Genomic DNA, 25,273 nt, shown 5'->3' with positions numbered 1-25,273 from the left:
CACCATTGAAATGTTCTCTGTAAATATAATATATACTACTTAGCTTCTTCGGTTCACAAAAAAAATTCTCAATAATTTCAGGTGAGTCACGTGCTTAATTGAATCCGCCCCTGGTTATTAGGTAGTTATTTTGACGGTCTAATGTTCTAGTAGTTCACTTTTGCAATGATGCTTCGGCATTTCTAAAATTGTTCAACTGTTGACAAGTATTTTAAGGGAAATGATTTTGTCACTCTCTTTTTTATTAACGCCACTTCCCTGCAAGTGTATTTTTGCACACTATTGACAAGTATTTTAAGGGAAATGATTTTGCTACTTCTTTTTTTGTTAACGCCGCTCTCCTGCAAATGTATTTTTGCACCAAAAATATACTTACAGGGGAGTGACGTTAACAAAAAAGGGAGTGGCAAAATCAGTAGCCTATTTTAATAGTTGGACATTTTGCATAGCCTACTCTTGTTTAACTATTGACATGCAGGAATTGCATGCAAATATTGTGATGTATGAATAATTAAATAGTAGCTGTTAAAGGGTGTTTTTGTAAAATCAAGTAAAAATACATTCCATTCCTTGACTTCCAATGGTAGAACCAAATGCTTGAATAGGAACTCATCCATTTTGTTTCATTTATAACATTCCCACATGAACCAAACACTTCAATAGGATTATCCATGCAATCACATTAATGGGAATAAGATTCTCATGAATAAGATACCCCATTCTACATATAGTAAGGATTCTCTTGCATGACAATCTCTCTTTTGATTCTTCATGTGAAGCAAAATACGAACCATCGGTCACAATTCAAAGTCCCACTTTTTACGACCTGATTCGCTCATTTTGTAGCCCTCGGTGTACTTGTTGCCTATGCTAAAAATCAGGATGACCGAGTATAGGTAAAAGCTTGGTCGATCATGTTTGGCTAAAGCAAAATCAAGGGTCAGTAGTCTAACAACACATTACCCTTGTGACAAATATACTTCATATGCATATGAGTTTTGCCGTGGATAATAACCATTCTGTGCTCACCTTTTCAGCCATGGTCATGTTTTGCATTCGCAAGTACTTTGGCCATTGCATTGGAATTGCCGAATTGGTCTACTCCCCCACAAGCTATGCAAAAAACCATCGACACTGAAATTGAGAGGGATGACATAACCAAAACCTCACCAACATGAGTATACCTTATTGCATGTGCAACGCGAAGAGAATCCGTCCCTATGAACAATGGGGCAAGATTCTTCGATTCTTGGTGCAGGTGCAGGCTGCCCTCAACCTTCTGTGCCATTGCACTCTATCGTCCTGTAATGTACTTTACCATTTCAAACCAGATTAGATCTAGTGAACCTTCTTTTTTAAGCCATCACCGTAAAAGACAGATATAGAAGTGCATGTCTCATTTAGTTCCAGATCCTCTATTCCCTCCTGGTCCTATGCCCTCGTGTACCGAGGGTCACTAACAGAAAGGATGGAACAAGGACGCAAAAAGAGGACATCCCGAACTATTGTTATACCACAACATCGATTGGCCCGGTGACTTACTTAAACAAGATATACAAAACGAAACATAAGCAAGCAACTTGAAGAACAAACCAGACTAAGTAGACAGTGATTAACTTTAGCTTTGAAACATCATTCAAGTGTTTTCTTGCATACCATTTCCACGTATGCAAAAACATAAATAGAAAATGTCTCTTATTTCAGAAACAAAGATAGGCTGGCAAAGTCTGATGTACACAAAACCCAAATTTCAAAAATAAAACCTACAACAGAAATTTGCCAAAAGAATAGTGTTTCTTTTCTGTTATAATAACATAACTAGATCTCTCACCTTCTCTCTCTCTCTCTCTACTCTTTTGTGCTGCTATGTTCTCTAGCAGGTCCAGGAGGAGGATCTCTTAAGGACAGGCTTCATTTGCTTGTCCTCTTCAAGGGATATCATCCCCAAGTGTGAGGGATCCTCCAACATCATTTTCGCTACCAAATATCCTGCTATTGACCACGTCTGATATTTTCTCGCTTGTTTCCCGATATATCTCCCTAGTTTCCCATCATAATACTCTGGCCAGCTGTCTTTGAGCAGGCGGCTCTCAGCAAGATCAATTGCTCGTCTTGCGATTTGGGGTCGTCCGGTTTTAATGCAAGCAGCCGTTAGCAACCACAAAAGCACTGCATTCCAATTAGTGGAGAAAATGAAAAGGGAAAAAAAGGAAAAGGAAAGCATATCAGCTGATTAGCATTACCAAAGATCCATAGTACTATAAAAAACCTCTATCTGGTTCCAGAGAGGAGCTCTCAACACAGAAACGAGCAGGAAAACTGAACGGGTTACAACAAGGCCAACAAAGACAAGTCTTTGATGCAGAGGAGTAGAAACTAAGAAAGAAAAACATGGTGTACGGGTGTCGCATGCAGTTTTGTGTCAAAGTGTTGGATCTATCTAGTCCTCATTTCAAGTACAAGGGGAGACACGGCAAAATATCCATGTACTTTTGTAATTGCTTTCTATTCTTTTGGTAAAATATGGTGCTCTTCAGAAGGTTTCAGAGAGTATTTCATGCATAACATGAGAGTTTAATGTATAGTTTTACTACAAATATGCTGATACGATAACCTTAACCGATAAAGTCTGCTCCATTTCTGAAGTACAACAAATCCCTAAAGAGGCAAGCAAATACTCTCTTTTTATCTGACCTTGGGCAACACTGGGCCTTTTCTTAAAAAATGCAGAAAACTCCAGCAATTAAGTCAAATCAGGAGATGAGGGAGTCCCATCGAATAAGCAGTCAATTCGTAACCATTATGGATTGTGTTATGATGACTCACATTAAGCAAGGCCCCATAGAATACAAACCATGTATATAGGGAAAGACAATAAGTCTACTTCAATACTTGGACAATCTTTCAAAAACCAGAAGCAAGTACAAAAAAAGAGAGCATAAAATTAGGACGACCAATCAAGTTAATCCTACTATCCCAAACTCCTGTAGAGGTGAACAAAACTATGATTCAGAACTCAACCATATCCTTACAGTGAGCTTCGTGGGATAATTAAACAAGGACAAATAAGAAGTGTTGCTTAGGACCAACAAATCATGCCTGCATGTACAACAGTGAAATATACCCAAAAAAATTACCATGCAGTTAATTCTACACTAGGTTGGATGGTTAAGACGGGGAGAACCATATGAACTTTTCTTAAGGCAAGAATGGAGCTATTGCATATCTGTTAGCATTTATATGTTTTTTTCAGCTTATTTACACCGGAAAGTTGAATTTATTTTAAGCCAAAATTTTGCTTATTTGGAGTTCTGAAAATACATAGGACAAACAGGTCATGCTCTTTCCAATTAAGACAAGTGTGGATGAAAGGATATTCAGGATATACACGTCACAAAATTATTATAACAGGTCTAACCAAAGTACACTTAACAACTTGAATTTTTTGTCACACCTTAAAAAGCAACACCAGACAGATTTATGACTCATTTAAGCTAATAATCTAAATGTTCAGAATCTAAAAAAGCTAACTTATAAGTGAATACCGAACAGGGCCTGCCTTAGTGCACTAGCTAAAAGTTGCACCAACACGCAATAGCAAGTACTGTTCCGGCAGCAACAATGTTGTTTTGATAATATAATTGCAGAACACAAGAGCGATAGATTTAAAGAGCAACATATACAACTCAGTGGAAGAACCTGGCCAAGATCCTCCGTTATGGTAACTCCATCTGGTATTCTTCGGATCACAACCAGTTACTATTCGCCATTCATGACCTTCTATGCAAGGATGGCATATCTTCAAAGGCATTTCTCCAACCAGCTCCTCCCATCGTGCTTCTATAAGATCCATTATAGCAGCAGATTGCTCAGGAGTTGCCAAAGAAGCTAAAATAGCGATACAATTGCCTAAAGCAAACCATCGGAAATCCATCCGTGCAGGGCTCACATTGCCAATGAAGTAGCCCCCACGCATTGGCATAAAATCAAACACCCATTCTGGGATCGAATCTGGAATAACATTAAATTTATTAACCGCCGTGTGAGAATACTCCTCCGTTTTATAGCGGTAAATGTCGTTAAGTTGTTGGAAATCAAGCCAGAAATAACTCCGCATGTGATAACTCAAGGCATGCAAGCGCTTAACTATTCTCTCCACCATTTCTTTTCCCTCTGTATCATGTTTCAGCATTGCCAAAGCACATCTCAGTGCCATAAAGAAAAGTGCCTGAATCTCAATTGGATAACCATAAACACCCTGAAAATGATGATATTCATTAGAATATGCCAACAAGTAGTGTTGGGGAACAAGAAAGCTCTTAAAGAGCTGCCATGTTAAAATCAAAGAAGAGTGAAGGTCGAATGGGGAATTAATTCTGTTTTTTCTTTTTCTTTTTTGGAAACTAAAACTTAATTAAGTTGTGGTGATGGTTGAATAATAGAACTAAGTGATAATGTTTCATCCTCGACATGCACACATGCATTGCCAGCCATATTGGCAAATGTGGAATTGTCGAAGAGCTGGTTCGGTTGATAGATTATTGAGATTGCAGATGATTCGTAGCTTTCTATGCAGCGACCATTCTGCTGTTTTTTGTGTTCACTGCTGCGTCATTCATGAACAATAGCAGACCTATGACTTGGGGAAGGGTCGCCGACTCGCCATGGCATCCCCTTTTTTGCTAATGATAATCTATGTACAATACGTATTATAGTACCAAAATTGTGGTGTAATGACACCCCTTCTCTATAAGGCCCAAACCTCATATAATGTAGGAAACAAAAATTGTATGGGTGTGGCTCCAAAGCAATTTTTTTAGGTTTTAAACAACTAGACTTTGACTAAGTCGGGCCTCTACCATGCATGAATGCAAGTGGTATTTAAACCAATAAATAGAAATACATGAAATACCTTAATATAAAATCATAGAAAATCTAGTTAATATCTGATCAAATGGCATTGGAAATTAAGAACTCAACAAGTCTCCCATCTTTTGTAAACTAAGGTTTTGGGCGAGTTGTCTGCATTAAAAACAATTCCGTCATTATTTAACTCTAGTACATTATTACGCAAAGCCAAAATGGTAACTGTTTATATCTTTTGGGGGGCTTGCATTCTAATATACTTGTTATACTTGAACTTTTAAGATCTGGCAACCCCAATAAGAAAATTCTGGTTCTGCCCGTATTCATGAATCCCAAATATTGTTGTGAACAAGCTTCTTCTAGTCATAGATGCAGGTAGAAAAGGATTCTATAATTTCTATGATCCCATTCTGATATCTATAAATCACCAAAAAATGCAAGAATCCAAATTAGATCAACGTAACTAGGAGATATTCATACGTTGATGTTCTATGAACAAAAGTAATCGTGCCACTGTTTTTTGCTTGCAGTTGAACTCATGTTGTTGGAACTTGGAAGTAATTACATTACTTGGTTTGGTTCATGCACTAAGGTACATAGTTATGTCAACCGTAAATTTGTTAAAAACTACCACTTTCCCATCATTTATAGTCATGGCACCACTCCTACAAGCAAATCCTTTTAAATGTAGGACGTCAAATAGAATATGAATTGTTGTCATAACATGGAAGATATTGTACCAATAGGCTAGAAGAAAATATATCCCTTCTCATTGACTCTAGAGGTGGTAGTTCAAAAGGATCTAGGTTTCTTTTATAACGGAAGATGATGCCCTCGACATAGCTCAATTGAGAAAACGGGTTGTTTACTCTTGGTTGGGGTTCCTTCGTGTCAAATTAAAATATGGGCCAGACTTTTCGACTAGCTGGCTTTGGGGCTCTAGAGGTGAAGCCAACTTTCAGTCGGTCTGGTTTGGCTAAGGACAAATCACAAAATAATGCGTATGTTTTCCTCAAAATCACAACCAAAATTGTCTCTATGACGGTAATGGCGATAATATTCCTGACCGTAAGCCTCATCATTTTTCACCTTAAGTCAATACTCATGTAAAAGTGAGCTCTTCCTTCGGGAGCAGGACATATCTGCTTCTTAAAACATATGCATCCACTGGAGGGATAACGAGCCCAATACCAATCAAATCAAGAGTACAAGTACAGGAACCCATAGGTTCGGTGTAATGGCAATAATATTCCTGACTGTAAGCCTCAACATTTTTCGCCTTAAGTCAATACTCGTGTAAAAGTGAGCTCTTCCTTGGGGAGCAGGACATATCCGCTTCTTAGAACATATGCATCCCACTACAGGGATAACGAGCTCAATACCAATCAAATCAAGAGTAGAAGTCTGACTATAACTTTACAAGAACCCATAGGTTTGGTGTAGTTGAACCAACAAGAAGCAAAATTAAAACCAGAAATATAGCAGGCACTTAAGATTTGAGGATAAGTAAAGCACCCGACACATTTTCCTAGTACGAGTGTCGCGAATAGAAATATGCAGAAGAAAATGAAGCTTTAGACCGTCGATAAACTTCGACATAAAAGGGGAAAAACTAATTTATCAATCAAGGGCCCTTGAGACGAAAACTTTATCACCGAAAACATAAGATTCAATCGAAATATAGTAGGCCCTAAGAGAACAAACAAAAAATCTTTAAGGCTTTAGAATGTACTACTATGCAGCCTCATAAAAGTATGCAACCATGGAAAGAAGTAAATATAAGTTATGACACCAACACCAACAAGAATGCTAAGAAAATCACCGTTATTACAAAAAGGAACTAAGAAATAAATAACTTCCCTACCATAGTAGCAAGAAATTTATAAAATTGCATATCTGGTACCACTGTGAACAGGGGAGCGACTCTTTCAGATGTGTTGCATGACTGTTATTGTTATTTTGCTTTCATGGTGTTGATGGTATGTTGTCAATTTCGAATGAGATTACGATAAAGGTGAATCACGTTGAATACAGAACCCTAAACATCTCTCTCCCCTTCTTTTTTATTCCTTTCACCCTAACTTCATATTTTGTGATAAATTCTTCCTGGGTTTCAGGACGTTATTGTTATTGAGCTCCTTTCATTTACTCCGCATTAAAACAACGCTTGACAAAGCATCTATTTAATTCAGTCGTCACAAAGCATGATAATCATCATGCAGGATTCTCCTCCAACGATACAAATCCAACAATACATTGGGCTTGCAGATACAAGTTTATCATTTGGGAATCCCAATGTCTACAGAGGGCCATTACCAATTGGCTGCATATGTAGAATCTAGGCAATGCTAGATAGCAGCAAGCTCACAACCATGAACAGAAAAGGACCTTGTAGGTTGGCATTACATGAAAAAGTTCACTGCTGAGACAATTATTTTTCTTCCAAAAAATAATCATAAAACATTGGAATTAGGGCAAGTGCAAAATAGAATATCAGAATTACAATGAGTCCCCAGATTATGCGGCCTTGAAGTAAAAATGGAAATCTAATTTCCATAAGATTCATAGTACTGAATTTGGGATAAGATCACTACATCAGTCCTGCGATCCACTGCACGATGAGCAGCGGATATTCATAAAATGCCAAAAATGTCAGAATTTCAATTCGCATTCACATCGTTCAATTAAATTTTGACAAATATGATGTAGTTTTTACACATTATCCACCACCCTAAGAGCAGTTGTAAGCATTTTAGTCATTACATAGCTTCTATTTGGGTATCAGTATCTCCTTTCAATGGAATGCATTATCTATCATCATTTGAGATTTGGAGAGCTATTTGTAGACTTTGAGGACATTTACAATCTCTCTTCCACTGGTGTCAGTTGACTCCTTGTCCTCCTACCTTTGTAAACCTTTTTCTGTTTCCTACATAATATTTTCGGCGCCAAACAAAAAATATTTGTCAAAAGGAATACTTAGATTGGTTTTAGAAGAGAAAAGCAACACAAGCATTTCTAATTCAAATGTTTGAGAACTTCGGGTCTTGGAAGAGCTAAACATCACAAACATTTCCATCTGTAGAAGAACATTGATAGTATAGCTAAAACTTACCATTCTTCGATCAATCATTGAGCATCCATCCGCACATAGCAGTGTTGGAAATGTATCAAATCCTTCTGACAGACACAGGGACATTATAAGCCTCATTCCCTTTTGGCACTCTGGTGTTTCAGCTAGAGTTAAATCACCAGTAGACTTTGTATACGCACGCAGCAAAATAATCCACCAGAATCCAGAGTCAACAGGAGCGACCCTTCCAATTGCACTCTCACCAAAATCTGCTACTATAGTATCTGTCTTACGAATGGGGTCATGAAGAACTTTGAAACTAGCAGGCATTGCCCCTTCCCCAAGTTTAAATCTGTCTATTCTCTTTTCCCATCCTTGAAGCTGTAGTGTCTTTAATAGAAAGTTCTTTACTATCTCAGGCTCACCATTCATTAGAAAAGCAAGGGCACTAGGAACAAAATCTCGTACAAAAACCTAAACAACAAACAAAAGCCGGGTAAATTTTCAAATTCAATCGGAGCCATCAAAACTGGATGTCACTTATAATGATTTTTATCTATCTATGGTGGAACTTTAAACCCATTACACTTCTATCTGAATGCCAATTTCAATATTAACACCGTCGAATTATTAACTCCTTAATTTGCAGAAGGAAAAAAAAAAGAAAGAGAACGGCTGTGGGTAGCAGAAACGGTGATTAATAAAAAGCCGGTAAAAAAATATTGGCCTCAGAATTCGAAAAAATCTCACCCTGTCAACTGTAGGATGTTCAGTTTATCCCCTGTTCTTACTACTTGTGTATAGGTCGACCATTAGGCCTTGTTTGTTTAATGAAACAATGTATGAGGTGGGCCAACTTCTTTTACAAGAAGGCACAAAATGCGAGTAACTTCCATTACGGGTTCGTCAGCTGACTCAGCTGCAGTGGCAGAGGCAACAATGGCCCAGTGAGGGCCGTTGCCCCCACTAAATTCGTCAAAAACAGCACTTTATTCAGAGATTTAAGAATTTAGTGCAATTTATTCCTTCTAAAACCACATGTATGCCCACACTAACATCATTTTCTAGACTCTACTGTCAAGAAACTATCAAACGAGCATTTCACAATATGGAAACTCATCTGCCTTTATCATACAAATTCATCTTAGATACTTTATTAACGAATAATATTAGTTGTATAACTTGTATTCTCATCTTGGCGCAAAAATTTTCATTATCTAATCATTTTTTCTTTAGGAGAAATATGTGTTAAACTGGTGTTTAATAGATTCCCCCACTGGTTGTAAATTCCTAGCTCCGCCGCATGTTCAACTTGTGTTCGATAGGCTCCCCACTGGTTTAAATTCCTAGCTCTGCCACTGATCCTTTGTGAATATTTCCATTACAAAGATTGACACATTCAGAGAGTAAGGTAAAAAATTTATACCTGATCGTAATTAAGAACCTCCTCAGAAGAATGGTCATATGCAGCAATTGTGCCAACTGGTTGGCCACGAAAGAACACCAAAGATCGGCGAAGAGATTCCCAGGCTTCAGCAACCATTGGGTGAGGTTCAAAAGAGTTGCGAGCTGATGAAGCAGGGGTATCTAGTGTGGACCGTCCAACGGGCGAATAAGAGCTCTCATAGATATCTAGGCCTCTTGCTAAGCCAATTGACAACTCACTAAGAGATCTCTCATCAAAGGATCTCTTCCTCTCTATGTTGATCCTAGGCTTGTCAAGAAGCTTCGAGAGATCAAAATCATCCATTTCAGAGATCGAGCAATGAGAACTCACATTTCTAAGCCCATATTCCTTAATACCATCCATGCTTCACAGCTATTCAAGCCTAAGATAACCTGTATCAAAATGAGAGGTGTATATTTAGGAGAAGTTCCTCTGGGTATTAATACAACGGCAAAACCCTTGAGGAAATCCAGATCTAAATACAACCAGTACAAGGAAGTCTACAACAAAACTGGAAGAGGGCAGCAGTACAGGAAGCCCAACAATAATTTCAACCAAAAATTGATGAAGTTATACTACCAAGCAATGTTCTATGTCACTGGAATTTTCTGTAATCAGGTCACTGCTTAGTTGAATGATCTTGATTGGTTCCATGTTTGGAAAAAGATTACATGAATGAAGAATCAAGTTGATCATACCGTGCCAGATATGCAGGGGAAAAATTTGGTGATAAAATTGGTGATGCATAGAGGCCCTCTATTATCCATTTCACAAAACAAAACCAAAAATTACTTTATCCATCAGCAACACTTCCAAATTTAGAAATCAAATAAAGAGTTTAATAACCTTCCAATCCTGATTCATAAATTTAGAAAATAAGACAACCATCCAATTGTGGTTGATATTCAAGATAAAATATATATATAACTAACCAAATTGGATTATCCTATCCACAACCATAATAACAGATAAAATGGACAGAAATTGGAAAGCAATTTTGTTCACTCCCGCTTTGTTCACCCTCGTGAGGAAATGCTCATTCCGTGTTTCACTACGATAATCAAAACCATTCATTTTATCCAAATTCATTTACTAGAAGACTACGCAAAAATTCAGCTTAATTAGATATTGGTAAGCGCTTGATCTAAAAGTTTGATTTTTCAGTCAAGAATTTTAAAGAAAACATATAAACTCCTTGAAGAAACACTTATCAATATTTGATTGAGCTGAATTTTGTTAGGGTCTCCTAGAAAATGAATCTAGAAAAACTGAATGGTTTTGATCAGCAAATTGAGATACATAATGAGCAAACCCTCGTCGAGGGTGAACAAAATTGCTCTCGAGAAATTGAATACATTAAGTTTTCATATGCACATTCATCAACAGGATATGTGAACCTTTTTTCTTCACGATAAGTTACCCAAAATAAACATTATACAGTATAGAAAAAAAAAATAAAACTTGAGAGAAGATCACAGCTTTATTTGGCACCACATTACTATATCCTCAGAAATTCATGAGAGAAAATCGAGATCCGTTAAAAATTCCAACCATATATATCCAAGCCACTATGTATTAAGTCAAATAAACAAATGAGACCCAAATAAAAGCCGTAAATTTTTGAGCTTTGACGAGGAAATGGGGCAAAAAAAGAAAGAAATCAGATCTACAAGTTTATTGGAGTGAAATGAAAAAAAAGAAAGAAAAAGTGAATTAGAGATGGAGAGAGGGGGGAAACCTTGGAGAGCTGAAATGGGGAAGGGTGAGGTTTTCCGGCGGTGTGAGGAATCGGAAGCCGGCGGGAATATCGCCGGGAAATGGCCGGCGAGAAGAACGAAGAAGGGGAGAGAGAAGACGAGGAGGAGAAAAAAATGGGCATATTTGCGGTAGCTGGTATATATAGTGCGCGAGAGAGAGAGAGAAATATATTTAGAGAGAGAGCGTGGAACGGACCGTCCCTAATCCCTATAGAGCCAGTCCTCTGATCTAACAACCAATGTAAACAAGCATACCGGATTAGCCGGTTGTAGAGAGAGAGAGAGTATGAGAAATTTACTTTGTAACGATAATATCAAAATTGTTTTTGATAGTACTCAAATTCTATTGCACAAAAGACTTGTATTATGTATAGTGTATAAGACTTTTATGCACTAAAGTTTTAGTACCAACAAAAACAATTTTAACTTTATCACTACCTTATTTCTTTCTATACTCCATGAGCTATGCTACGAGAATACTAGTGTACAGGAAGAATTTAGCATAAATGTTTAAAAGAAAATTTTAAAAATACTCTTATAGCCATCCACAGTGGTATAATCAAAAGCCAATTGTTTTTAAAGTTAATAATGTTGGTACAAAAGATGGCTCACGATGGTATAATCAAATTTAGCAACAGCCTTAGAGATAATCAAATTTTGGACTTTGGATAATCAAAACTATCAACTTTTTTCAATAATCAAAATTTTTGAACTTCACACCACATAAGTTAACTAGTTCCAAAATTTGTATGCACGCGTGTTTCAATTGGTATTTTTTTCTTCTCTTCTTCGCCTACTCTATATCTTCTTCACTTTACCCATAAATTATTTCTCTTTCTTTCTCTAAAAAAGTGAAGCTCATATCTCTCGATTATCTACAATTCAACCCATCATCGCCGGATTAAGGTATTTCATTATTCTTACCCGTTTCTATTTTTTTTTTCCAAAAAAATACATAATAGGAGGGAAGAAAGTCATCGATTTTTCCCCAAAATTAAGAGAGGGAATCGATATATTTTTGCCAAAAAAAAAACGTAAATGAAGGGAATTGAATGGCAGGAAACAGAGGAGGAGAGAGAGTGAAATTGTAGTGGACCCTTATTTTGGTTATAGATTAGAAGTGACCATTGTGAAACTCAATATTGTTAAGCATAACAACCTCTTAAGTAAATAATCAAAAGCTGATGTGTCAACTTTTGGTTATCCTTTTTTTATTATACCACTGTGGATGGCCTAACGTCTAGTATGGACCGGTAGTTGACGTGAAACAAATTAGCAATTACTAAGGGAAGATTTAAAAAAAATATGTATCGACTGGCACGAGAAATTTCTCATTGTCGGGTGGGTACCACATGGTGCCTACTCGGCACATCTGGGCCGTCTATTTTGGATGTGGAGAGAGAAAAAGAAGATAGAAAGAGGAGAGGAAGAGTGGTGGGGTGAGAGGAGAGAAAATGTTTCAATCTGGCTATCTAATACACTTTTGAAAGGCCCAAATGGACCGCTTGGGCACCACATGGGCTCGACCATGTGGTACCCACGCGTTATCAAAAAATTTCTCTGACTGGTACAGTACGTGATTCAAATCCTTGATGTGTAGAATATTGTATTTTACATTCCTTCATTTTAATCATATTAGAGCAATTTTATCAGTGACGGTAGAATAGAGAAAAAGTTATTTTGACTAATAAAAAGGGCAAAAGTTCTCTTGCAGCAGGTGAGCTAAACATGAAGCTATTGTGCATCCGGCTACAGTTCTTCGGCATAAGAAGCGAAGAACTGTTCAACAGCCACCCCATTTTTTATTGTTTTCTCTTTCTCTCTCTCACTCACTCTATCTCTCTCTCTCTCCCCCCCAAAAAAGAAAAAAGTAAATAAAAGTAATAATATTTTAATAGATGATAGGTTAAATAGATAGTGTTGGTGTAGTGTTGAAAGAAATATGAGTAGGTAAAATAAAAAATGTGCACTGTTCACAAGGTTTTTTACCTTTTTATTGATAAACTTGCTCTTAGCTTTGAAATTGCAAGCTAGCTTAACTAGACTCCCCCCCCCTCCCCCCCCCCCCCCCCCCATACGTACCCTTTGAATTCATAATATTTATACACAAATTCATTATTTTTTTTTTTGAAGGGCAAAAAATTTATTAATCTTTGAAAATAAAGTACAAAGATTAAAGGGATCCAAGACAGCTTCAAACTAGAGAAGAGAAAACCCACGAGGGGAAACAACAGCTCCAACAATCACAAGCCAACTCAGACCCAATGAGAGAGAATAACAAATCAAGGTTGGCAAGAAACCAACAAAAATTCATACGGAGTATATAATAGTACTCCTATTTGTTGACTCCTCATGCTGTCCCACTGCTCACAAGACACAATCAAAATCATGCCTTTACGAAAATCCTCAATCCTAGGTTAATTCTTGAAAATGCCAAACAATCATATGACAACATCACGCTCTCAGGTGATAGAATCTAAACCCACCTTGCAAAACCTAGATTTTTGGATGAGGATCACTTACCGTTGCAATTCTTGCATCGAAACAAGAAAGTTCGACACCTCTTAGGACCAGTGGGAGATCTAAAAATTCAACAAAGAGGGGCACGTACCCATTGGTGATAACTAAATCAAGCACATTTTTATTCAATCCATATTTTAGAGGTTTTAGGTATACCTTTTGATTTATAAAGTGAAAAATCTAATGTTAACGCGTGAAAGTAGTGAAGCCCATTGATCAAGGGGTTGCTCTTATTATTTTGAGGATTCAAGCGTAATGGAATTCACAATTCATAACCATCTGGGGGCACCAGTATAATTCCTTAGATTACTAAGAAATAAGTTAATAGACTTATAGGGGTATAATTGAAAGGCTCAAAAATTTAGGGGGCACTGACCCCCGGTTCCATTGTCAATCCGCCCCTACTTGGTACTCAACCGGCCACCATGACCATTCGGCCACCATGACCATTTTCAACAGATAAAACCTCCATTTCAATCATCCTAGTGCAACAATAGTCAAGACGGGTCATCCAAAAGGATTTGGGAAATGATTTTGACACTATACTTTTTTATATATACACTTTAAAATTTGTCTTCAAGTGTGTTTTGAAAGTTGTGCCATATGTAATTTGAAGCATGAAATGACAAATTTCGAGGTTATTTGCAAGGACACCCCTTTAATTATTACATTTTGTCAACATGACTCAATCACGTTTAAAACTCATCAATCTCACTCCCTCATCTGTCAAAACTCATCAACTACACCCCTTCTGTCCAATTCGATTAAGAAATGTTAACTTTTTGGACGGAAAAGAGCTAATTTGGACGGGAAAAAAAAGTTTAACCCTAAAATGCCTCTTCTCTCTACTCTCCCTACTATTCCCCCACTAATTTCCAAACCCAAAAATTTCAAAACCCATCTCCTTCTCTTTTCATCTCTACTACTCTCTCTCTCCTACTCCATCTCCCCCACTAATTCCCAAACCTAGAAATTTCAATACCCATCTCATTCTCTTCCTAATTTTACAAACCCATCTCCCCAATTGTGATTTGGACGCTGAGATTTTGGACATACGGCCGAGGGAGGTGGAGAAAGTGGGCTGTTAACTCGATTTTCGAGCTCCATCAGTTGTTGTATGAAAGACCAGGCTTCAAAGTGTGACTCGACATCACTCAAGTCTATCAGGGATTCGGCGGGTTCAAAGAAGGCGAGGTGGTTATCTGGTGGCATTCGATTCTTCTACTGGTTTCTGTTGGGGTCCCAATTAAAAGATTGTATATTTTCTTTTCTTCTTTGCTCTTTTTTTTTCCAGAAAGGTAAAAAAGTTAGAGAAATTTGTATGGATGTAAATAGATAATATTCATCTTAATTGCCCGGCCCAGTTCGATGTACAAGATTTTGGATTCGATTAAAAGGATGAGGCTGAAGATCGCTACAGTGGTCGAGCAAGAATTGAATCACAACGGGAGTGTTTTTGTTAGAGGTTAAACGAGGCGTTGCATTACTACTCGACGATGTTCGACTCATTGGAGGGGTCCGGGTTGACTCAGGCGAATAGAAAGGAGCCTAGGACGTGGTGATGTCGGAGGTGTACCTGGGGTGGCAGATTTGCAACGTGGTGGCGTGCGAGGGGGCAGACCGGGTGGAACGGCATGAGATGCTGAGTCAGTGACGAGTTAGGATGGGTGCGGCCGGGTTCTAGTCGTCTCACCTTAGGTCGAACACGTTTAAGCGGGCAAACATTTTGCTAACTCTGTTTGGTGGCGAGGATGGGTATAGGGTGGAGGAGAGCGACGAGTGTTTCAGAGAGAGGCGGGGGGAGGGGGGGGGGAGAAGGGGGATGGCGTTGAAATTTTTTACAAGTCCAAAACCTAATTTCAACATAATAAGGGGTAACTTAGTCTTTTCATTCGTTTCTGTCCAAAATTTTAATGGAAGTGAGCGGAGGGGGTGGAGTTGATGGAAAATGAAAGTTGAAGGGGTGAGGTTGATGAGTTTTAAACGTGGGGGGTCGTGATAGTTGAAGGGGTGTTCTTGGAAATAATCTAAATTTTGAAGTACCTTTATAAGATAGTGGAGTGTCAAAATGATGTAGAACACGTTGAGGCCCAATTTCATGATCAATTGGACCGGTCGAAGCCTCGGAAGCCCAAATGTTGTTTAATTACAAATTACCTGATTTGGCAACTTTCAGACGAGCTTGGATCGGGCCCAAGTTTGGTGGGCTAACTTATTTTCGCGCTACGGTCAATACTCATAACCCTAGGTTGATGATCAATTGTGTTTTTAGGCCTAATTCTTTCGTTTTGGCCTCCAATTGGACGTTTTTCCCGTTTTAGGAAATATTTGCTTCGTTAATAACTTTTAGCGTATAATTCTGTAGAAGTTGATTCTTTTTGGGAAAGTCATGTTTTTCTTCCTTCTTCCAATTTTATTATTTTCTCCAAATTTTGGAAAATTTCGTTTTTGAGTAAGGGTTTTGCTAGGGTTATGCCTTTTTCCTACAAAAGAGGTTGTTAAGCAGCTTTTTATCAATAATATTCAGACTTTGTCTTTTTATCTCGTGGACTCGAGTTTATCATTCGTTCGATTAGTACACAACTAATCTCTTTTATAATTCCGCTGTGTCACAAAATCATTAGCCAAGAGTTTTTGAAAATATGAAAAAGGTTGAACCTAGAAAATTAATAGAAAAAATGGCAATTTAGAGTGCCTAGCACCTTACCTACTCCTTGCAATCAATTTCCGAACCCATCCCCCGTCTATGTTGAGGATTTTCATTGAAAATATTATGAAATCATGATGATATGATGAGTGCATATCACACACGCATAGGCCCTAGATGAGGAAAAATTATTACTTGTTCTTACAGCACCCCCATGTGGGACTCCAAGAGCTTCTACCATCACCCATTTGCACAAGTCCAGGACTAACTGTATGAATCTCATTTGAATTTTTGAACCTCTCACTTATACCCCTATGTGTCATGAATAATGAAATGTGCGTGGTATGACACTTCAATTTCCAAGTTGCAAAAAGAGGGTAATCTCATGACATATGCCATGACGTAAATAGGTTTTCTTGTTTTATATCCTTCATTGAAATAATAAAACCCAAGGTAAAAAGTAAGCAAGAAAGCTACTAGCCTACTACTACGCGGAGGGGAAGGGAAAATAATCTAATAAAAGACTGGACCAAATGCCATCACCAAGAGAATATTTCACTTGAACCAAAAGTCCCTAAATGGAGAGGTTGCAAAAGTTGGCTTCGTTACCTAATCCCATCTTTGTCCTTGTCCGTAGTGATTCCATTAATAAGCACTCATCCATCCTTTGTTAGGTGCATGACTAGGTGGGTGAAGACTTAATGGGACGCAGTCAAACAAACACACATTCCTGAGTGCTTATCACTTCGCTTATGCACACAAAATCCTAAATAAGTTGGTAATAATAGACAAGAAAGTACTGCTCCTAGGTACTATCGGGGTGGTGGTGGATAGAGCTTGGGCCAAGGATAGGATGAGAGTATTGGTGCTTAGTGTAAGCTGAGTATTGTGCGGGAGAATACTGAAAAAGGATATATATATATATATATATATACACTCACGTTTTTGCAGAGTCATTGACCTTGGTGGAGGCACTAGCGGTGCTTCAAGCTCTCAAGTGGGCTACTTCAAAGGAGTATAAAAGCATGGAAATTCTTATGGACAGTCTCTTGAGCTGGTTCGCACGTTGGAATTAAGATCCTCTTGATCGATGCTAGTATATCTTGTATTCAGAACATTATTTTGGATGGTAAATTTCGACATATTATTTTTGTTTGTTTGTTAGGTAATTAAAGAAAGTCATAAACGGAATGATTCATATCTTTTGAACTAGTTGGAAACCTCAATGGTAATGCATTTTTAATGACGTCACTCATCAAGTCGGAGTTTCAATTCCGATATATCCGTTCATTAAGATGTACAATAGAAATTCTCTAAAATTATGGGGAGAGCCTTAAACCTCATAAAGGAATATAACTTGCTAGAATAACTTTTTTGTTGTGTAATTTGGTGGCTACGAATTTAATAGGAATTTTGAGGGGATTTTAGGCTTGGTTTGTTGGTTAGCATGAGCTGTCACTCAACAATATTCCCAACTCAATTTTCCACTAAATATAAATTTTAGGTTGGTGGTGGGGCACTGTTATACATATAGCTAGAGTGCTCTATGTAGGTGGATAAATTCAAATAGTGCTTTAAACAGCACTGGAATGCAACGGCTTCTCGTGCCTCTTGAACGTAACCCTAATTTGTCAATGAAACCCCTGTCCTGCAAAACAGACAAGGAGTGAGTGCACCTTTGCCTCTCGTGGCAAAGGCCCTCCGATGCCTTTGTTAGTATCACGTACTAGCATTCAAACCCTAATTATCAATAGGAAAGCAAATAGAATGCAATGTATTGCGTACCTTTTACCTCTAGGTTTACCTCATATTTATAGATATGCGTATGCTTGTTGCCCAAGCATTCCTGTTGCCATAGGATTCCTAACTCGTATAGGAAACCCATGACATCAAGGATTCTCGTTTCCTTTATCAGTTTATGGAAAAGAGTCCTTTTAGGATTCTTTTCCTTAAAGAGCCGAACATCCATTCTCATTGGGTATCTTTCTTAGATCCTATATTCTCGGGATCTTATTCCTTAACGGAATACCAACATTTCTGGATCTTTCCAGAATGTTCCTCAAACTCCAACAATCGATTTGGAGCTCTTTCCTTGTTCGGCCATCTCGTTGCCGAACAGAGGGCCTGGACCAGTTACTTCACATGTAACTGGTCTTTTATCAATTATTTGGACCATTCCTTTTTTTAGGGGGGGGTTCTCCTTTTGTTCGGCTCTCTCATAGCCGAACAAGGTACTTTGAACAGTGGCTTTACGTGTCACCGGTCAATCGTGTTGACCTTTCATAAGCTCCATGCTCGGGTGCTTCTTGGGCCTGCTCGGGAATACCTCCCTACAATTGCTCCCCAGCTTCACTTATTATTTTTTACTCAGATGATGTGTGAAGCTTCTCTTCCGAGCAAATTCATTCTGCTCCTGCACCTTATATATTGGAGCAACTTATCATCATTTTACCATGACGAAAATACCATTTTAGGCCGTTTTCAGGCTTTCAGCCCTAATCTTTACATGTGTCAATGTTTATTTTGTTCACATTTAATGCGGACAGGCGTGTTTTTGGGGAACGGAACACTCAAACGCCGTCTGGGGTGACGTTTCACTTACGCCACCCTGGCTGTAGGGTATTTTTGGGTTTTCGTCCCATTTTTCAAAACACCCCAATCTTCCCCTTAGACTCCCTCTGCAGAAGAAAAAACTGTTCAAGCGTTCCCCCGCCATTGAAGCTCTGTTCATCGTCTCAAGACCTCTTCTTTTAAGGATTCCATCGACTATTCTCGTAAGTCATCATTTCTTCTTCTTACAACTCCATTTCTCTAGTGGATTGTTTTCAACCGCAGTTTAGGGTTTCATTGTCCCCATTGCTTTACACTTCGTAGAATTCCAAAATCCTATCTGGTAATGGGTAGATTTCGAAGGCACTGTAATACTCCTCAAGCCATGGCTAGTTTCAGATCTCGATATGGGATTCCTGACGATGTAGCCACTATATTGGCTCCTGAGGATGCCCTTCATGAGAGTTTCGATTTCGACACTCTTCACATTCCTGTAGTAGCCATTGTTGAGGGCGGGGTTAGATTCCCCTTGGCTCCTCTGGTTCGCCAAGTTTTGGCGTATTATAGACTTTCCCCAATGCAAGTCTCTGCCAACTTCTTCCGAGTAGTTATGGGCATCAACACCATAAATCAGATGTTAGGGACCTCTTTAGGTTTATACGACATTCATCACCTATACAGTATCTCTAGAACCGGGGATGCCCTCACATATTATTTAAAGAGTAGGGATTCTAGGAAGAAGCTTGTCCTTGAACTCCCTGACTCTGCTCGAGGGGATGACGACGACTTCCTGATTGTCACGGGCAACTTCGAACCCAGAGATAAGGACGGCCAAGTGATTGGTTTTCACGCTCCTCATGTATTCGGGAGCCCACGTTAGTGCTTTCCCCTAATTTCAAATCCTTGTCCTTTTTCATAGGAAAAGCTTTTTCGTGCTTTCTAATTATTTATGCTTTGCTCGGCTGCAGCTTCGAACATTAACCGGGGTTATAATATCATAACCCCTCAAGTGCACGTAGCTGATATCAAGCGAGCACTTGCTTTCAACGGCGAAGGGACTTACCTTGCTGGCCGAGCAAGAGCGGCTCAGGTTCTGCTGAGTTACAAAGCGTCATACGGGGGGTTTATTGATCGGCGTACCCGAGCAGCGGACAACCTTGCAGCGGCTGGTCCTTCAAGACCTGTTCCCGAAGAAAGGCGTTCTCGGACACCTCCAATCTCCGACGAACCAATTCCCCTTGCCGAAGAAGCCTCCAGTCCCACATCAAGTTCTTCTTCCAGCGGTTACACGCCTTCACCTCCAGCAATGAACCAGCCAATTGATTTAGGGAGTCTTCTCACCATACCTGGTCGAGGTCGTGGCGCTGCTCGGGGCCAAGGTGGCCAAGGTCGTTGCCGCCGTACTCAGACTCAGACTGATGCTCCTCCTGGCTTTTCCCCAGAAGAAATCGAGGCCATCCACAGAGAGAAACGTCAACGGGTGGAACAGCCTCAAGAAAGACCCCCACCTTCCTCCTCGTCTCCTGCTCCAATATGGGCTCTCTCCTTCTCTCATGGGAACCGAGCTATCACTGCTCGGGACACTGTCGAGACCGAAGGGACTGCCCTTGCATTGTCCCAGGCCTTTTTGTTGCCTGGGGACATGCAAAAAGAAGTTGCAATGTCTCCAGACAATCTTCTCAGTTCCTTCATGTCCCACAACGCCAAGGTAAAATTTCTTTTTGTGATCATAGTGTACACAGAACTTAACAGTTATGTTTATCACAATTGTTTTGAATGTTTCCAGGTGATGCAAAAAATGGTGGCCATGGCTCAAAAACTTAGCCAATCAGAGCCCCAACGAGCAAAACTTGTCAGTGAAAACTCCAAGCTCCAACGTACCATCATCAGGCTTGAGAGAGAAAGGAACCAGGCCCAAGGGGTTGCAGATGGCCTGAAAGGACAGTTGAAGGGGACTGAGGACAGTCTTGCCCAGACTTTGAAGGAGCTCGAGACGTCCCAGAATGAAGCCAAGGCTGCCTTTGAAAAGGGATATAACGAAGGAATCAAAGTTGCCACAGAGAGCTACACAAACCAAATGCCTGGAATTCAGGATCAAGTTTGGGTGGCGTCTTGGAGGGCCTGCCTTGAAAAAGCAGAGATTCCTGAGTCATCTCCACTTTGGACCAACATTGAGCTTCCAAGCGCAGCAGCTGGTGATCAGGAGGAAATTGTTGAAGAGGGAGATGAAGAACAGGTCTTGCAGACAGCGGAGCCTCCTGTTACCGAAGTGGAGCCTCAGAGTGATATGACCAACTCTGGCCAAAAGGAAGCCAGTGGTGGTCAACTTGAAGATGAGAATCTAACTGCAGCTGAAGCTCCTCCAACTGTTCCTACAACCGTTCAAGACCTGACTGAAGATGAGTGAATATGTCTTTGTATTGTGACAATATGTTTGGCTTTCTGTTTCTGGGCCTAGCCAAAGTGTTTAAAACATTCTAACAGTATTTCGTACTTGTCTTTAAGTATTTCGTACTTATGCATATATTTGAATGCTTCTAAGTCTGTGCACATTCGTTGTATGATTTGAACAGTTTTGTGCATATTCTCGTATGCTTATGCATGTATTCATATGCTTTGCATAGTCTCGTAGAGTTTAAGTTTCACGTACTTTAAACTTTTAAGTTTCACGTACTTAAATGTTTGAAAGTTACACAAGTATTTCGAACTTGTGTTCAATTTACACAAGTATTTCGAACTTGTGTTCAAGTGTCACGTACTTTAAATTGATGTCATATACCCTGCTCCCCAATACGAATGAGGGAATTTTACTTCGTAATTCGTATTTAAAACAAATACCAGAAACAACAATAGTTATAAAAAAAGGCGACTTTATTCATAAGCTATAGAGCTCAAGAGGGCGTTATTCGTACCCCGTGCAGCTAAAATAACAGAACTAGAACATAAGAGAGTTTTATTCGTAACTCTCACACAATCACGATGTGTACAAAGAAAAAGTATTTTTCATATAAAAAACTTCCTCAAATTATGGACATTCCAAGGCCTTGGCACCGGGTTCCCATCCAGGTCTGCCAGTCGATAAGCCCCAATGCCTACAATCTCAGTAACTCGATATGGGCCCTCCCAATTGGCCCCCAACTTTCCTTCATTAGCCACTTTAGTGTTGCCGAGCACCTTTCGTAGCACAAGGTCCCCAACACTAAATTCCCGTGGATGCACATGTTTGTTGTAGCCTTTGATTAACTGCTCTTGGTACGAGGCCAAGTGCACTAGGGCCCGTTCTCGTCTCTCCTCGGCAAGATCTAATTCAATCTCCAAAGCTCGATCGTTGCCTCCACTTTCAACCAAATTGGTCCTGTTGGTCGGCAGACCTACCTCCAATGGAATAACAGCCTCTGTTCCATACGCCAAAGAATAGGGGGTCTCTCCCGTAGACCTCCTAGGTGTTGTACGGTATGCCCATAGAACCAATGGCAATTCATCAGGCCATTTCCCCTTTGCTTTATCCAAACGTTTCTTAATCCCATCAAGAATGGTTTTGTTAGATGCCTCTGCTTGGCCATTACTTTGAGGGTAGGCCGGAGTTGAATAGTAATTTCTTATCCCATACTGGGTACAGAAAGTTTTGAACTTTTTCTGAAATTGAGACCCATTGTCTGTAATCAATGAGTACGGGACTCCAAAACGAGTAATGATGCTCTTCCATACGAACCTCTCTATCATAGGTTCGGTGATTTTAGCCAATGGTTCTGCCTCAATCCATTTGGTAAAATAATCTGTCGCAACTAGCAGAAATTTCCGATTTCCAGTTGCCTTGTGTAGTGGACCCACTATGTCCATTCCCCATTGAGCAAACGGCCAGGGACTCGTCAGCGGCACCAGGTCCTCGGCTGGTGTTCGAATCATTGGTGAAAATTTCTGACACTTCTCACAAATTTTTACGTACACCTTAGCATCTTCTTGCATGTACGGCCACCAATACCCTTGGGTGATTGCTCGGTGGGCTATGGACCGACCACCAGCATGGCTTCCACAAGTTCCCTCGTGAATTTCGTGGAGGAACTTTTGCACCATCTCAGGATGCACACAAAGCAAGTAGGGTCCTGTAAAAAACTTCCTATATAGTTTTCCCTCTGGGGATAACCAGAACCGAGCAGATTTTGTCCTGATTTTATGTGCCTCCTTTTTGTCCAAAGGGAGTACTTCATCTCGTAAAAACTCCACTATTGGGTCCATCCAACTTGGTCATTGGTTCACGTCCAAGACCATCTCTACACTTCTGCCAATGCTCGGCTCAGTTAAATACTCTACGGCTATTTTTCTTTTAAACTCAGATGGCACAGCTGCAGCTAACCATGCCAATGAATCTGCATGAGCATTCTTTCCAGAACTTATCTGTTCAATATACACCCTTTCGAAGGTATCGAGCAGATCTCTGGTCACCTGTACATATGCCGCCATCTTTTCGCTCCGGGTTTCATATTGCCCGGACAGTTGATGGATTACGAGCTGTGAATCAGAATACACCCTAACTCGTTCAGCTTTTAGGGTTTTTGCACTTCTCAAACCAGCTAAAAGCGCCTCATACTCTGCCACATTATTTGATGCATTGAACCCTAGCCGAACAGATAATTCTAACATTGACCCTTCAGGGGGTAAAAGCACAACTCCAATTCCTGAACCGGTGTTGCAAGAAGAGCCATCAACAAACAGCTTCCATTCCAGGGGATCTTGTTCGGCTAATGCCTGTTTCTTCGTTACAGGAGACTTTGCTTCACACTTCTTTCTCGTAGGAGGCAGAGGTGCAACCGCAGGTGAGAATTCTGCCACAAAATCCGCCAACACCTGGCCTTTGATTGCTGTGCGCGGCTGATAGTCGATGTCATATTGGCTCAACTCAACGGACCAAGTTGAGGTCCTTCCCGAGAAATCTGCCTTTCGGAGCAATGATTTTAATGGGAACTCAGTGTAAACCACAACTTTATGGCTCTGGAAATAATGTGGCAATTTTCTAGTTGCTGTCCTTAATGCTAGGACCAATTTCTCGAGGGGCAAATACCTTGTTTCGGCATCTAACAAAGTTTTGCTCACATAATAGACTGGGATTTGCTCGGATCCCTTATCCCTTAAAAGTACTGCACTTACAGCATGCTCAGAAACAGCTAGATATAAAATCAGAGACTCACCTGTTTCTGGAGTCGAAAGAAGGGGAGGAGAGGCCAAATATCCCTTTAGATCCTGAAAGGCTTGTTTACATTCTGCTCCCCATTCGAACCCTTCCCTTTTCTTTAATAGCTGAAAGAAAGGTCTGCACTTGTCACTTGATCGGCTAATAAATCGATTAAGAGCTGCTGCCATCCCAGTTAATCGTTGGACTTCTTTCGTTGTCCGAGGACTTTCCAGATTTTGTAAGGCCTTTATCTGGTCGGGATTTGCCTCTATTCCCCTTAGAGTTACAAGATGGCCCAAAAACTTTCCAGAGCCGACTCCAAACGCACACTTCGAGGCGTTGAGTTTCAACTTGTACTTCCTCAAAATCTCGAAAGCTTCTCTTAAATCTGCAATATGGCCTTGCCCAGATTTACTCTTTACCACCATGTCATCTATGTAGACCTCCATAGTTTTGCCGAGCAATTTTCTAAACATGATGGTCGCCAGTCTCTGATACGTTGCCCCTGCATTCTTCAATCCAAAAGGCATGACATTATAACAGTACAACCCTCGTGGTGTAATAAAAGACGTCTTCTCCTGATCTGGTCCAAACATTGCAATTTGATGGTATCCTCGATATGCATCGAGAAAACTCATCCGTCCATATCCCGCTGTTGCATCAACCAACTGGTCAATCCTTGGAAGAGGAAAACTGTCTTTAGGACACGCCTTGTTTAAATCTGTGAAGTCAACACATACACGCCATTTTCCGTTCTTTTTCTTGATGACAACAGTATTTGATAGCCACTCTGGATAATAAACTTCCCTTATTGCCTTGGCTTCTAACAAGTGATCCACTTCTTCAATTACAGCGTCAACGTGCTGTACGGCCGCCCTTCGTTTCTTTTGAATGACCGGTTTATGCTGTGGATCTATATTCAAATGATGGCAGATAACATCTGCATTCACCCCAGGCATCTCCTCTGGTGTCCAAGCAAATACATCGACATAAGTTTTCAAAAAACTAATCAGTTCATTCTCTTCCTCTTCTGGCAGTGATTCCCCAATTAGAAAATACCTATCTGGATCAGTCTCGTTGATCAGTGTTTTCTTCAAATCCTCAACCACCCTTTCGGTTGGGTCTTTTTCGATATCCTCAATGGTCGGCAGATCCGGAGTTTCCACAGTATTAATATGGTGGGCATTATGGACTCTTTTAATGATGGATACCAAACATTGTTGAGCTATCTTTTGGTTACCTT

The 25,273-nt window shown here is 39.8% G+C and overlaps 2 protein-coding genes across 2 annotated transcripts; one reads left to right on the top strand and one right to left on the bottom strand.

Moving 5' to 3' along the window:
- Positions 1–1,598: 1,598 nt before the first annotated feature.
- LOC131330156 (probable alkaline/neutral invertase D) lies at positions 1,599–11,346 on the bottom strand. Its single transcript, XM_058363652.1, has 5 exons — positions 11,125–11,346; positions 9,366–9,778; positions 7,982–8,413; positions 3,700–4,258; positions 1,599–2,169 (listed from the first exon to the last, which is right to left on the bottom strand). Exons 2-5 carry the CDS (start codon positions 9,747–9,749, stop codon positions 1,874–1,876), a joined length of 1,671 nt encoding a protein of 556 aa, XP_058219635.1. The 5' UTR covers positions 9,750–9,778; positions 11,125–11,346; the 3' UTR covers positions 1,599–1,873.
- A 3,878-nt stretch (positions 11,347–15,224) lies between these two features.
- On the top strand, positions 15,225–21,302 carry LOC131328479 (uncharacterized). Its single transcript, XM_058361420.1, has 4 exons — positions 15,225–15,309; positions 17,120–17,184; positions 20,350–20,568; positions 20,647–21,302. Exons 1-4 carry the CDS (start codon positions 15,225–15,227, stop codon positions 21,265–21,267), a joined length of 990 nt encoding a protein of 329 aa, XP_058217403.1. The 3' UTR covers positions 21,268–21,302.
- The last annotated feature ends 3,971 nt before the right edge of the window (positions 21,303–25,273 follow it).

The sequence above is a fragment of the Rhododendron vialii genome, chromosome 6a (assembly GCF_030253575.1).
Source record: "Rhododendron vialii isolate Sample 1 chromosome 6a, ASM3025357v1".
Taxonomy (NCBI): Eukaryota; Viridiplantae; Streptophyta; class Magnoliopsida; order Ericales; family Ericaceae; genus Rhododendron; species Rhododendron vialii.
Note: the sequence above shows the minus strand (reverse complement) of the source record. Positions and strands in the feature narration are given on the sequence as shown.

Excerpts from the sequence above, each read along its gene's own strand:
- LOC131330156 (XM_058363652.1), bottom strand. The coding sequence starts at position 9,749 with ATGGATGGTATTAAGGAATATGGGCTTAGAAATGTGAGTTCTCATTGC. Across the intron at positions 8,414-9,365 it reads AGGTTCTTAATTACGATCAG|GTTTTTGTACGAGATTTTGT; the intron begins GTATAAATTTTT and ends TTTGTTGTTTAG. Across the intron at positions 2,170-3,699 it reads TAACGGAGGATCTTGGCCAG|TGCTTTTGTGGTTGCTAACG; the intron begins GTTCTTCCACTG and ends ATTGGAATGCAG.
- LOC131328479 (XM_058361420.1), top strand. The coding sequence starts at position 15,225 with ATGTCGGAGGTGTACCTGGGGTGGCAGATTTGCAACGTGGTGGCGTGC. Across the intron at positions 17,185-20,349 it reads TGAGAGTATTGGTGCTTAGT|CCTCAAGAAAGACCCCCACC; the intron begins GTAAGCTGAGTA and ends CGGGTGGAACAG. Across the intron at positions 20,569-20,646 it reads TCATGTCCCACAACGCCAAG|GTGATGCAAAAAATGGTGGC; the intron begins GTAAAATTTCTT and ends GAATGTTTCCAG.